At 49.2% G+C, this 13815-nt stretch overlaps 1 protein-coding gene across 1 annotated transcript; it reads left to right on the top strand.

Moving 5' to 3' along the window:
* The first annotated feature begins 2084 nt into the window (after positions 1-2084).
* On the top strand, positions 2085-13815 carry LOC144602904 (zinc finger SWIM domain-containing protein 1-like). Its single transcript, XM_078416025.1, has 4 exons — positions 2085-2117; positions 6059-6299; positions 10814-11249; positions 12957-13815. The coding sequence occupies exons 1-4, from the start codon at positions 2085-2087 to the stop codon at positions 13813-13815; spliced, it is 1569 nt and encodes a 522-aa protein (XP_078272151.1).

Here is a 13815-nt window from a genome sequence, read left to right as displayed (position 1 = left end):
CGGCGCTGTGAGGCAGCAGCTCTACTGCTGCCCCTGTCTGTCTCTTTCTCTATTTTTTCTCTGTCTCTCTCCCCCTCTCTTCATTTTTTTCTCTCTTTTGCACTCTTTATTCATCTTTGTGTGTGTGTGTGCGTCTCCACGTGTCTCTCTCTCTCTCTCTCTCTCTCTCTCTCTCTCTCTCTCTCTCTCTCTCTCTCTCTCTCTCTCCCTCTCCCTCTCCCTCTCCCTCTCTCTCTCTCTCTCTCTCTCTCTCTCTCTCTCTCTCTCTCTCTCTCTCTCTCTCTCTCTCTCTCTCTCTCTCTACCTCTCTCTCTCCCCCACCACACATTTTCCCATGCCTACCCGCACCTACGACTCGCTGGGATTGTATAAAGTGGTAGAGTCGTCCTTCACAGAAATAGGCCCTTCGGTCCAACTTGCCCATGCTCATCGAGATGACCCATGTACACCAGTCCCACCTGCCCTCAGAACCTTTCCTATCCATGTACCTTTCCAAATGTCTTTTAAATGCTAGAGTACCTGCCTCAACTACCTCAACTGGAAGCTAGTTCCATTTACCACCCCACTGTGCAGAAAAGGTTACCCCTTGTGTTCTTTTTAAATCTTTCCCCTCTCATGTTAAACTGTCCTCTGGATCTTGATTCCCAATCCTGGATAAAAGATTTATGCATTCACCCTATCTATTCCACTTGTGACATACAATTTGCTGTGTTAACACAAGGGACACTGTATTATCCATGTTATCCCACTTTGCCATCCACTGCCTGCACACTTGGGACAATTGACAATTTGATAGTTTGTGTTTTATGGTTCAGAAACTGGATTGATATCCCAGTGGGGGAGTGTGATATTATCCCATTAAATCACACAGGGTCTTCCGCCTGCAATGACCATCAAGCACCCAGCTTGTTATGTACTATGTGTAGGAAGAAACTACAGATGCTGATTTACACTGAAGATAGACACAAAATGGTGAAGCAACTCAGCAGGTAGGGCAGCATCTCTGGAGAAAAATAATAGGTGATGTTTCGGTTTGACACCCGTCTTAAGACTGAGAGTCAGGGGGGAGGTAAACTAGAAGTTTCTCCCATTCTCGTCGTCCTATTAATTTCACTATCGTCTTGCTTAGTTTCACTGTTTGTATCAACTTCTTATCACCTTCTCCACCGCCAACAATGGACCATTGTGGACTCCACCTTTTCTTTATCATTGTTGCTGGCTTTGATTTGTTCTTTCATATCTTTCATTCATTTGTTCTTTGTAACCCTTCATCCCCCTAGTTCCCTCTCCTCTGACTCTCAGTCTGATAAATTGTCCCAACCAGAAATGTCACCTATTCCTTTTCTCCAGAGATGCTGCCTGACCCGCTGAGTTACTCCAGCATTTTGTGTCCATCTCCTTTGTTATGCACTATGTTATCTTACACCAATCCTGCATGAATCACATTTTATTGCAGCTGTTGCTTCAAGTCCCCCCAGTTTGTGAAAGAGTTTATTATCAGTCAAAGGGCAGTCATTCAGCACACCATCTTGTCTTCCCACTCACACTGCTTCATGGCCAATGTCAATGGAATATTTCTGTTGGATTCTGTGATGATTGTAAAAGATAGCCATACACTGCTGGTCTGAATCATCCTACCACAACGAGAGAGCAGTCCTGAACTGTGATCTTCCTCATTGGTGACCCTCGGACTATCTTTCTTTGTACTTTACCTTGCACTAAATGTTATTCCTTTGTGATGTAAATCACTGTAAATGGCTCGATTGTAATCATGTATTGTCTTCCCACTGACTGGTTAGCATGCAACAAAGCTTTTCACTGTACCTCGGTACACGTGACAATAAACTGAACTAAACAAAACTGAAGAAGGGTCTCGATCCGAAGCGTCACCTATTCCTTTTCTCCAGAGATGATGCACGACCCGCTGAGTTACTCCAGCATTTTGTGTCTATCGTTTGCTGGTCTTCACCCAGTTGGCTTACACACTGCCTCCCACTGTCTTTTTCAGAACCAACAAGATGAAGTGTCCCTGTGCCATTAAAGTCCGGCTTTCTGCGGATGGAAACAAGTTTGTGGTGAAAGAGATGAATGAATCGCATAACCACACGGTGCCGCAGGTAAAAGCAGAACACACACACCAGCCAGGTAGAGTTGTTGGATCTGCCACTGCTTCAGATTGTCGGCACAGTGTGTGTGTGTGTGTCTGTGTCTGTGTCTCTGTGTGGGGGGGGGGGTGTCTGTGTGTGTGTGGGGGGGGGGGGTGTCTGTGTGTGTGTGGGGGGGGGGGGCGGGGGTGGTGTCTGTGTGTGTCTCTGTGTCTCTGTGTGGGGGGGGGTGTCTGTGTGTGTGTGTGTGTTGTCCCACCTCTCCACGTTTTCAAAGAGCATTCTACTAGTTCTGTACACGCTCGGTTCCAGCCTTGGATCCTGGGCGGTTGAATATCCTAGTTCAGTGATACAGCACAGAAACAGGCCCTTCGGCCCACCGAGTGCGCGCCGACCGGCGACCCCCCCCACATTAACACTATCCTCCACACACGGGACAATCTACACATATACCAAACCAAATAACCTCGACACCTGTACATATTTGGAGTGTGGGAGGAAACTGATGATCTCGGAGAAAACCCACACAGAGGGGAACGTAAAAACTCCACACAGACAGCACTCGTAGTCGGGATTGAACCCGGGTCTCCGGCGCTGCAAGCGGTGTAAGGCAGCAACTCTACCGCTGCGCCACCATGCCGTCCAGAATATGTCCACGTAATTATTTATAAAGAGTTTATCAGAACTCTGTCTCTCTGCCCTTGTCTTTGCCTGTGAGAGAATGTTACCTGTGGCACCAACACATATCGGTGGGACTTAAAGCTGTAGGTTGCAATAAAATGGGATTTGTGCAGAATTGGCTCAAGAAAACATAATACATAGCAACAAAGATGGACACAACAAGCTGGAGTAACTCAGCGGGTCAAGCATCATCTCTGGAGAAAAGGAATAGGTGACGTTTCGGATCCTTCCTGGCTGGTCTGAAGAAGGGTCTCGACCCGAAATGTCACCTTTTTCTTTTCTCCAGAGATGTTGTCTGACCCACTGAGCTACTCCAGCTTTTTGTGTCTAGAATTGGCGTAAACTAGAATCTGCTGTTTAGTTTAAACATACAGCGTGGAAACAGGCCCTTCAGCCCACCGAGTCCAGGCTGACCAGCAATCCATGCACATTAAGCTATCCTACCCACATCAGGGACAACTTTCAATTTTAGCAAGCCAATTAGCCTATAAATGTGTACATCTTTAGAGTGTGAGAGGAAACCGCAGCTCCCGAGGAAAACCCACGGGCAGAACGTACAATCTCCGTACAGACAGCACCCGTAGTCAGGATCAAACCCGAGTCTCTGGCGCTGAAACACAGCAACTCTTCCGCTGCACCACCGTGCTGCCCCGACACATAGAACAGAACAAGATGGGTGCTTGATGGTCATTGCCGACAATGTCGGTGGAAGAGCCGGTGTGATTCTATGGGATGATATCACACTCCCCCACTGGGATATCAATCCAGCCTCTGAACTCTGACAACTTTGGCATTGTTTAACAGAGTCAGACTGATACACTCAATATCACTAGTCATTTCCCTCACAGTAACACGTTTTATTTACGTAGTTCTAACGCACTAAAAATATCTCCAGCTTTCAGGGACATTATCAAAGTAATTGATGTGAACTGCCTTAGCAGGGATTCTGGAGATGACCTATAACTTAGGTGGAGTTGGTGGATTTCAATGATTGTCTTATAATGGGGTTTAAGGAGGCAAGAGTGTCTGAGGGTGATCTGAGAGAAGTATATCTGTTCATGAGAGGCATAGAATGGAGACCCTCGGACTATCTTTAATTGGACTTTACTGGACTTTATCTGATGCTAAACATTATTCCCTTTACCCTGTGTCTGTACACTGTGGACGGCTTAAACACAAAAATCCGGAGGAACTCAGCAGGTCAGACAGCATCTCTGGAGAAAAGGAATAGGTGACGTTTCGGGTCAAGACCCTTCTTCAGACCAGAAAAGGAATAGGTGAAATTTCAGGTCGAGACCCATCTTCAGATTGATGCTTCCTGACCCGCTGAGTTACAGCAGCTTTTTGTATCTATCTTCGGTTTAAACCAGCATCTGCAGTTCCTTCCAACACATTTCGACTGTGGACGGCTTGATTGTAATCATGAATAGTCTTTCCGCGGACTGGTAGCATGCAACAAAAAAGCTTTTTGGTACACGTGACAAGAAATTAGACTAAACTAGATGGGGAATATGGTCCGATTGTTTTTCCCCATGGTAGTTGTGGAGGTGCAGAGACAGATAGAGGGAGAAAGTTCCAAATAGTTGCTAAAGGCAAAGTCAATTGGACAGGGATAAAAACTCAGGAATGGGCTGGGGCCAGAGTTAGAGAGATTTTGTATTATATATATATATCTGACCGAGGCGTAAATGTAGATGGGTTGGTGAGTAAGTTTGCTAATGACACCAAAATTAGGAGTTGCAGACAACGAGAAATGCTGTCAGTAGATATCAGAACGTAGACCAGCTGCAGAAAGTGGCGGAGAAATGGCAGATGGAGTTTAACCTGAGCAAGTGTGAGGTGATGCACTTTGACAGGTTAAATGCAAGGAGAGTATACAGTTAATGCAATGAACATTAACAGCATTGATGTGCAGAGGGATCTTGGAGTTCAAGTTCATAGCTCACTGAAGGAGGCAGCACAAGTAGATAGGGTGGGGAAGAAGGCGTCTTGTGATAGGAGCAGAATTAGGCCATTCAGCCCATCGTCTATTCCGCCATTCAATCATGGCTGATCTATCTCTCCCTCCTAACCCCATTCTCCTGCCTTCTCTCCATAACCCCTGACACCCGTACTAATCAAGAATCCATCTATCTCTGCCGTAAAAATATCCAATGATGGCCTCCACAGCCTTCTGTGGCAAAGAATTCCATTGATTCACCACCCTCTGACTAAAGAAATTCCTCTTCCTCTCCTTCCCAAAGGAACGTCCTTTAATTCTGAGACTATGGCCTCTAGTCTGACACTCTCCCACTAGTGGAAACGTCCTCTCCATATCCACTCTATCCAAACGTTTCACAATTCGGTACGTTTCAATGAGGTCCCCCCTCATTCTTCTAAACTCTAGCGAGTACAGGCCCAGTGCTGACAAACGATCATCATATGTTAACCAGTATGGGTGAAACGTGTGATGTGCTTGGATTCTGTGCTAGGGGCATTGAATATAAGAGTCAGCAAGTCATGATGCAGCTCTATCGCGCTTTTGTTAGACTGCATTTGGAGTATCACGTGCAGTTCCAGTCGCTCCATTACAGGAAAGATGTGGAGGCTTTGGAGAGGGTGCAGAGGAGGTTTATCAGAATGCCGCCTGGATTAGAGGGTTTCAGCTACAGGGGGAGGTTGGATAACCTTGGGTTATTTTCTCTGGAACGTCAGAGGTTGAGGGAAGACTCGATGGAAGTATATAAAGTTTTGAGAGGCACACATAAGGTGGGCAATCAGAGGCTTGTTCCCAGGGTGGAGATGTCCAACACTAGAGGGCAGAGTGATATGGTGAGAGGGGGGAGGTTTAATGTGCGAGGCAAGATTTTTACACAGAGAGGGGTGGGGGTTGGGAATGCACTGCCAGAGATGGTGGTGGATGCAGATATGATAGTGGTGTTTAAAAGGCTTTGGGAAAGGCACATGGAAGTTCAGGGAATAGAGCGATATGGATCATGTACAGGGAGATGAGATCAGTTCAACTTGGCATCATGTTTGGCACAGATAATGTAGGCTGGAGGGCCCATTCCTGTGCTGTTCTGTGTTCTAATACGGGATCTGAGTTTAGTTTACAGATACAGCATGGAAACATAGGCCTACCTAGTCCACGCTGATCATCGACCACCTGCGTGCACTGGTTCTATGTTGTCCTACTTTCTCATCCACTCCCGACACGCTCGGGGCAATTTACAGAGGACAATTGACCTCCAAACCGGATGAACTGACCCTAGGATCTTGCTTGTACCCCACAGGAAGAGGAGGAGAGGCTCCGGCACCAAAGGCGCTTTGTTACAGCGCTGCGCGTGGACCCCACTTCCATCGTCTCGCTGCGGAGTAATGGAGCGGGTATCCAGGTGCAGCTGGGGGAAGTTGCCAGCAAGGTGCTCGCTGATGAGGATGCCCATAGCCCCGCACTCAAGGAGAAATGGGACGAATTCAAGGCCAACAAAACCGACTTGGAGATGATGGTGCCCACACTGGCAGCCGTCAAGGGTAAGGTCATAAGGAATAGGAGTAGAATTAGGCCATTCGGCCCATCAGGTCTACTCCGTCATTCAATCATGGCTGATCTATCTCTCTCCCCTAACCCCATTCTCCTGCCTTCTCCCCATAACCTCTGACACCCGTACTGATCAAGAATCAAGGTAGGTGAAGGTGTCCTCGCTTGTCCCAGGCCTAACCGGCTGCTCCAGGTTTGCACCACTCCCTCTCTTGTCCTGGGGTATCCTGCATCCTTCCTTCATTCCGGAATAATGCGGATCACCCCTTTATTGGGTTAATGATGACCATTTGATGGCTCTGGGCCTGTACTCGCTGGAGTTTAGAAGGATGAGGGGGGACCTCACTGAAACTTACCGAATAGTGAAAGGACCGGATAAAGTGGATGTGGAGAAGATGTTTCCACTAGTGGGAGAGTGATGGAACAGAGGGTGCAGCCTCACAATAAAAGGACGTTCCTTTAGAAAGGAGATGAGAAGGAATTTCTTTAGTCAGAGGGTGATGAATCTGTGGAAATCATTGCCACAGATGGCTGTGGAGGCCAAGTCTGTGGCTATTTATAAAGCAGAGATTGACAGGTTCTTCATTCGTTAGGGTGGCAAATGGGGTTGAGAGGGAAAGATAGATCAGCCATGATTCCTAGACTCTCCCACGAGTGGAAAGATCCTTTCCACATGCACTCTATCCTGGCATTTCACTATCTGGTAAGTTTCAACGAGGCCCCTCCTCATCGTTCTAAACTCCAGCGAGTACAGGCCCAGTGCCGTCAAACACTGATCAGATGTTAACCCAGACATTCCTGGTTTCATTCTGGTAAACCTCCTCTGGACCCTCTCCACCGCCAGCACACCCTTCCTTAGACATGGGGCCAGAACTGCTCCCAATATTCCAAATAAATGGATGAGGATTGGGTGTGGATCCTCCTTCCCCCATCTCATGATAGTGCACTGTCTTATCACTAGATCGCTCCCTCCTCTCCCCTGGGAGAGTCAATGACTTTTACACTTCAGAGATACAGCGCGGAAACTGGCCGTTTGGCCCACCGAGTTGGTGCTGACCCACGATGATCCTGTACGCTAACTTACACACACAAGGGGCCATTTCTTTTTACAACTTACTGAAACCAAGTAACCTACAATACTGCAAGTCTTTGGAGTGTGGGCGGAAACCGAAACACCCAGAGAAAATCCATGAACGTACAAACTCCGTACAGACCGCACCCACAGTCAGGATGGAACCCGGGTCTGTAGCGCTGTAAGGCAGCAACTCTACAGCTGTGTCCCCAATACTTTCTCATGGGATCGCTCTTGGATCGTGCCACGCACTCTTCAGATGACTCTTCCCTCCTGTAACCCCACCCAGGCTGCATCTGCAGTTCCTTCCTCCACCTGTCACTTGCAAGGCTTTGTCCTGCCCCCACCTCTCTTCCAGCTTTCTTCCCCCCCCCCCCCGACTTGCCACAATTAGTTGAAGAAGGGTCCCGACCTGATACATCACGTATCCATGTTTTCCAGACATGTGTGGGAAAGAACTGTAGGTGCTTGTTTACACTGGAGATGGACACAAAATGCTGCAGTAACTCAGCGGGTCAGGCAGCATCTCTGGAGAAAAAGAATCGGAGACATTTCAGGTCAAGACTCTTACTCAGACCGAGAGTCAGGGGCGAGGGGAAACTCCAGAGATACTACCTGACCTGCTGAGTTATTCTCGCACTTTGTCTTTTGTCATGAACCAGCATCTGCAGATCCTTGTTTCTCCAGAGTTTGATAGAGCTGCATCTTGACTATCTGACTCTTGTACTCAGTGCACCGACCGATGAAGGCAAACGTACCTCACCACTGCCACTGTGCGTTACCAGTGCTTTGTTCAGAATCCATTTGAGAATCCGACTCAATTTATCGGCCTAGTTTGTACACAAACAAGGAATTTGATTTGGTGCTTTACTACACGTGATAAAAACACGAGACAGCAGACAATTAAAAAAACATTCTAATTAAACAATGCAAAAATAAAGTGCAAGAGTAATAAGTGGCAGCTTTGCTAAATATTGCACGTGTAAATATCTAAAATGCACATGGAGAGTTCATAATTGTTTGGCTTACAGACCAGAATGTAGTGGTGTAGAGTGGTTGTTAACTAGACCTACCACTCGTGGGGAGAGGCTGTTTTTGTGTCAGGATGTGCCCAGAGAGGAGGGCTTCATGAGAGAGTTAGATATACAGTGCATTCAGAAAGTATTCACACACTTTCACTTTTTCCACATTTTGTTATGTTACAGCCTTATTTTTAAATGAATTATTTTTTTTACTCATCAATCTACACACAATACCCCATAATAAAAAAGTGAAAACAAGTGTTTAGAAATTTTTGCAAAGTAATTAAAAAGAAATAACTGATATCATATTTACAAATGTATTCAGACCCTTTACTCCGTACATTGTTGAGGCACCTTTGGCAGTGATTACAGCCTCAAGTCTTCTTGGGTATGACGCTACACGCTTCGCACACCTTTATTTGGGTAATTTCTCCCATTCTTCTCTCAAGCTCTGTCAGGTTGGATGCGGAGTGTCGATGCACAGCTATTTTCAGGTCCCTCCAGAGATGTCCGGGTTCAAGTCCGGGTTCTGGCTGGGCCACTCAAGGACATTCACAGACTTGTCATGAAGCCACTCCTGCGTTGTCTTGGCTGTGTGCTTGGGGTCATTGTCCTGTTGGAAGGTGAACCTCCTCCCCAGTCTGAGGTCCAGAATGCTCTGGAGCAGGTTTTCATCAAGGATCTCTCTTTACTTTGCTCTGTTCATTTTTCCCTTGATCCTGACTAGTGTCCCAGTTCCTGCCGCTGAAAAACATCCCCACAACATGATGCTGCCACCACCATGCCTCACCGTAGGTATGGTATTCGCCAGGTGATGAGCAGTGCCTGGCTCCCCCCAAACGTGACGTTTGGCATTCAGGCCAAAGAGTTCAATCTTGGTTTCATCAGACAAGAGAATCTTATCTCTCATGGTCAGTGAGTCCTTTAGGTGCCTTTTGGCAAACTCCAAGCAGGCCATCATGTGCCTTTTACTGAGGAATGGCTTCCGTCTGGCCACTCTACCATAAAGGCCTGACTGGTGGAGTCCTGCAGATAAAGTTGGCCTTCTGGAAGTTTCTCCCATCTTCACAGAGGACCTCTGGAGGTATGTCAGTGATCATCGGGTTCTTGGTCACCTCCCTGACCAAGGCCCTTCTCCCCTGATTGCTCAGTTTGGCCGAGTGGCCAGCTCTATGAAGAATCCTGGTGGTTCCAAAGTTTTTCCATTTAAGAATGATGGAGGCCACTGTGCTCTTCGGGACCTGCAATGCTGCAGAAAGTGTTTTCTACCCTTCCCCATATCTGCATCTCGACACAATCCTGTCTCGGAGATCTACGGACAATTCCTTCTTCTTCATGTCTTGGTTTTTGCTCTGACATGCACTGTCAACTGTGGGATCTTATATAGACAGGTGTGTGCATTTTCAAATCATGTCTAATCAATTTAATTTACCACTGGTGGACTCCAATCAAGTTGTAGAAACATCTCAAGGATAATGAATGGAAACAAAATGAACCTCAGCTCAATTTTGAGCATCATAGCAAAGGTTTGACTACTTATGTAAATGTGATATTTCAGCTATTTCTTTTAAATTACTTTGCAAAAGTTTCTAAACACCTGTTTTCGCTTCTTCATTCTGGGGTATTGCGTGTAGATTGACGATTAAAAAAAAAAGAATTTAATTCATTTTAAAATAAGGCTGTAATGTAACAAAATGTGGAAAAGGTGAAGGGGTCAGAATACTTTCTGAATGCACTGTAGGTCTTAGGGCTGATGGAATCAAGGGATATGGGGAGAAAGCCAGAACAGGGTACTGATTCTGGATGATCAGCCATGATCATATTGAATGGCGATACTGGCTCGAAGGGCCGAATGGCCTACTCCTGCACCTATTTTCTGTGTTTCTACTTCAAAGAGTTTGTGGCCAGGGTGAGAGTGGGTCAGTCCCTTGTTCTGCCTGTTCTTGTCGTATGAGGAAAGACTGGGGATGTATTCACTGGAGTTTAGAAGGACGAGAGGGGATCTTAAAGAGACGTATAAGATTATAAAAGGACTGGACAAGCTAGATGCAGGAAAAATGTTCCCAATTTTGGGGGAGTCCAGAACCAGGGGACACAGTGTAAGAATAAAGGGGAGGCCATTTAAAACTGAGGTGAGAAGACACTTTTTCACCCAGAGAGTTATGAATTTGTGGAATTCTCTGCCACAGAAGGCAGTGGAGGCCAATTCACTGGATGAATTTAAAAGAGAGTTAGATAGAGCTCTAGGCGCTAGTGGTATCAAGGGATATGGGGGGAAGGCAGGAACCGGTTACTGATTGTGGATGATCAGCCATGATCACATTGAATAGCGGTGCTGGTTCGATGGGCCAAATGGCCTCCTCCTGCACCTATTTTCTGTGTTTCTATAACTCTTGTCTGCGTTTGCTTACAGACGGCACGGTGGTGGTGGTGGTGAACAAGGCCAACGTGTTGCAGGCCATCTACTACCAGGATGGCCGCATGAAGCAAACCTTCGAGAGGTTCCCCGAGGTGCTGCTGGTGGGTGCCACCTACAGCTGGGCGGGCCTGTGGCTGCCCACCTACCTGCTGCTGGCCATCGACGGCAACGGGGAGAGCGAGCTGGCGTACCTGTGGTTCCTGCAGAGCGAGGAGCGCGAGACCGTCCGGCAGCTTCTGCGCATCTTCAGGCAGAAGAACCCGGCGGCGGAGGGAACGCGGGCGGTGGTGGTCGGCGGCCAGGCGTGTGACGGGGAGCTGGTGACCGACGTGCTGCCCCACTGCAAGCCGCTGGCCTGCCTCGCCCACACCCTGAGCGTCTTCCAGGACCACGTGACCGCCGAGAAGCTGCACGTGACCGCCGGGCAACAGTAAGCACTGGCACCGCCATTCCCTCGTGGGGCCGGAGCGGAGCGGGCGGGTGGGGGGCCCAAATATTCCTCCTCCTGTCAGATTGTGTTGGTTTGGTAAAGTTGTGACTCTCATCCCTCTGCACAATCCAGTCTACCCATGTCCCATCTCCTCCACTCTCTGCCCTCTCTCTCTTTCTTCTTTCCTTCTTTCTTACCCGCTCCTCCTTCCCTTCTTTCTTTCTCCCACTTCTCTCCTTCCCCTCCGCCCCTTCTCTCCTTTCCCCTACTCCTGTTTCCTCCTCACCCACTTCACCCACTCCTCCCCTCTTCCCCCTCCTCGCCTCCTTCCCCCTCTCATCTTCCCCCTCCTCTCCTCCTCTCCTCCTCCCCTCCTCTCCTTCCCTCTGCTCTCCTCCCCCTCCTCTCCTCCACCATCGGGCAACAATAAGCTCTGGCATCGTGATTCCGTCGTGGGACCGGAGCGGGCGGGGAGGGGGATGTTGGGCTTTCCTAAATATTCCTCCTCCTGTCATGGCGTGGGTCAGATAAGGGAGCGACTCATTCCTCAACATGGTCTGCACAATCCAGTCTACCCCTGCCCCACTCTCCCTCCTTTCCACCCTCCTCTCCCCCCTTTGCCCCTGCCTTCCCCTTTTGCCCCCTCCTTCCCCTTTCTGTAGATGGGGCATCTGGTCAGCATTAGATGGGGCATCTTGGTCAGCATTAGATGGGGCATCTGGTTAGCATTAGATGGGGCATCTTGGTCAGCATTAAATGGGGCATCTGGTCAGCATTAAATGGGGCATCTGGTCAGCATTAAATGGGGCATCTGGTCAGCATTAAATGGGGCATCTTGGTCAGCATTAGATGGGGCATCTTGGTCAGCATTAGATGGGGCATCTTGGTCAGCAAGGATGAGTTGGGCCGAGTGGCCTATTTCCGTGCTGTTTGACTCCACTGTTCAGTAGTCATTGAGGAGGTCACTTTATTTTTCGTAGGGAAAGAAACGGTGGTGTTTTTCTTGTAGCCGCTGGGGACTGTTGAGGTGAGTTTGGTTTAGTTTTGGAAATACAGATTGGAAACGGGCCCTTTGCCCCACTGAGTCCACGCCGACCATTAATCACCTGTTCACACCAAAGATACTAGAGGAACAAGATAGACCACTCGACCTTAAAAATCGTAGAAGGTCATGGCACCATTTTAGTGGGAAGAAAATTGCAGAAACATTTAAAAAGAAAAAATAACAAAAATCTATGAATTGATAGATGAGTTATTTTCTGCATTTTAATGGTATCATCACACATACTGTTCCCCCAAAACACTGATTACACTGCGAGAGGCAGAGCGAACGGTGGGTTTTGCTTACTAAAATGGCGGGTGTCCGCTCCTTTACACACTACACTTCAGTATAGGCGATTTCAACGGAGTGGTCCTTCTTGTTCCTCTAGTATCTTTGGTTCACACTAGTTCTGGGCGACACACGGGACAATTTACAGAGGCCAATTAACGTACAAACCTGCACGTCTTTGGAACTTGGGAGGAAGCCGGAGAACCCGGAGGAAACCCACATGGTCCCAGGGAGAACGTGCAAACTCCACACAGACAATGCCTGTAGACAGGATGGATCCTGGGACTGGCACTGTAAGGCAGCAACTCTACCGCTACGCCACCGTGCTGCACCGGGAGGTTCCTCACCTTGTCTCCTCTTCCCTTTCTTCCCGCCAGGAGCCAGCTGCTGCAGATCCTGCACAGTATGTGTTACGCCACGTCGACTGAGGACTACGACCTGCTGTACCGCCAGCTGCTGGACTCCAACGCGGAGAGCGCCGTCGACTACTTCCACAAGACGTGGCACGGGTCCCGCCGCCAGCGGGTGGAGGGCTTCAAACACGAGAACGAGAGCTACCTCACCAGCATCCTCCAGCGGGTGCAGGTGATGAGCCAGAGGCTGGCGGCCGTGGTCGAGGACTTCTCCAACGTGACCTCCTTCACCCGGGACCACCTGAAGGCCGTGGACACGGTGCGGGCCGAGTGCGACCAGCGGGTGTTGCAGAGTGAGTCCCCCGCAGGGCCAGAGGACAACTCCGCGGAGTCTTCCTACCGGGCGCTGCTCACCGACTTCGCCTTCCGCCGGGTGCGGACGGAGCTGCAGGAAGCGGAGTCGGTCTCCTTTCTCAGCGTGGAGGCCGAGAGGGCCTGGCCCGTGTGCCGGCGCCGGGCCCTGGTGACGGACCAGGCCAGCTGCCAGTGTGCCTTCCGCACCTCCATGAGGCTCCCCTGCCGGCACGTCCTGGCTCTCCGGCGGCTGCTGGGCTCCGACCTCTTTGAGCCCTCGCTCTGCGCCGCTCGCTGGACGCAGGAGCACTTCCTCGACGGTCAGCTCCCGCCCGCGTCGCCGAGGGAGCGGGCCAAGGTGCAGCAGGAGCGATACCGCCAGGCCCTCAAGGTAGCTCGCAAACTCTCCTCCCTCGCCGCCCGGTGTCCGGCCGAAGACTTTGGCAGGTGCCTGGCGGTCATGACGGCCGTCACCGACATCTGGGCCAGAGGTGGCCAGGTGCAAGTCACCGAAACCAATGGTTTGTAG

This window comes from Rhinoraja longicauda, chromosome 19 (assembly GCF_053455715.1).
Source record: "Rhinoraja longicauda isolate Sanriku21f chromosome 19, sRhiLon1.1, whole genome shotgun sequence".
In the NCBI taxonomy this organism is placed as follows: domain Eukaryota; kingdom Metazoa; phylum Chordata; class Chondrichthyes; order Rajiformes; family Arhynchobatidae; genus Rhinoraja; species Rhinoraja longicauda.
Note: the sequence above shows the minus strand (reverse complement) of the source record. Positions and strands in the feature narration are given on the sequence as shown.

Bases quoted from the DNA above. Each gene is read 5' to 3' on its own strand.
- LOC144602904 (XM_078416025.1), top strand. From the start codon at position 2,085: ATGAATGAATCGCATAACCACACGGTGCCGCAG. The intron at 2,118-6,058 runs GTAAAAGCAGAA...TGTACCCCACAG, and splicing joins ATAACCACACGGTGCCGCAG to GAAGAGGAGGAGAGGCTCCG. The intron at 6,300-10,813 runs GTAAGGTCATAA...GTTTGCTTACAG, and splicing joins CACACTGGCAGCCGTCAAGG to ACGGCACGGTGGTGGTGGTG.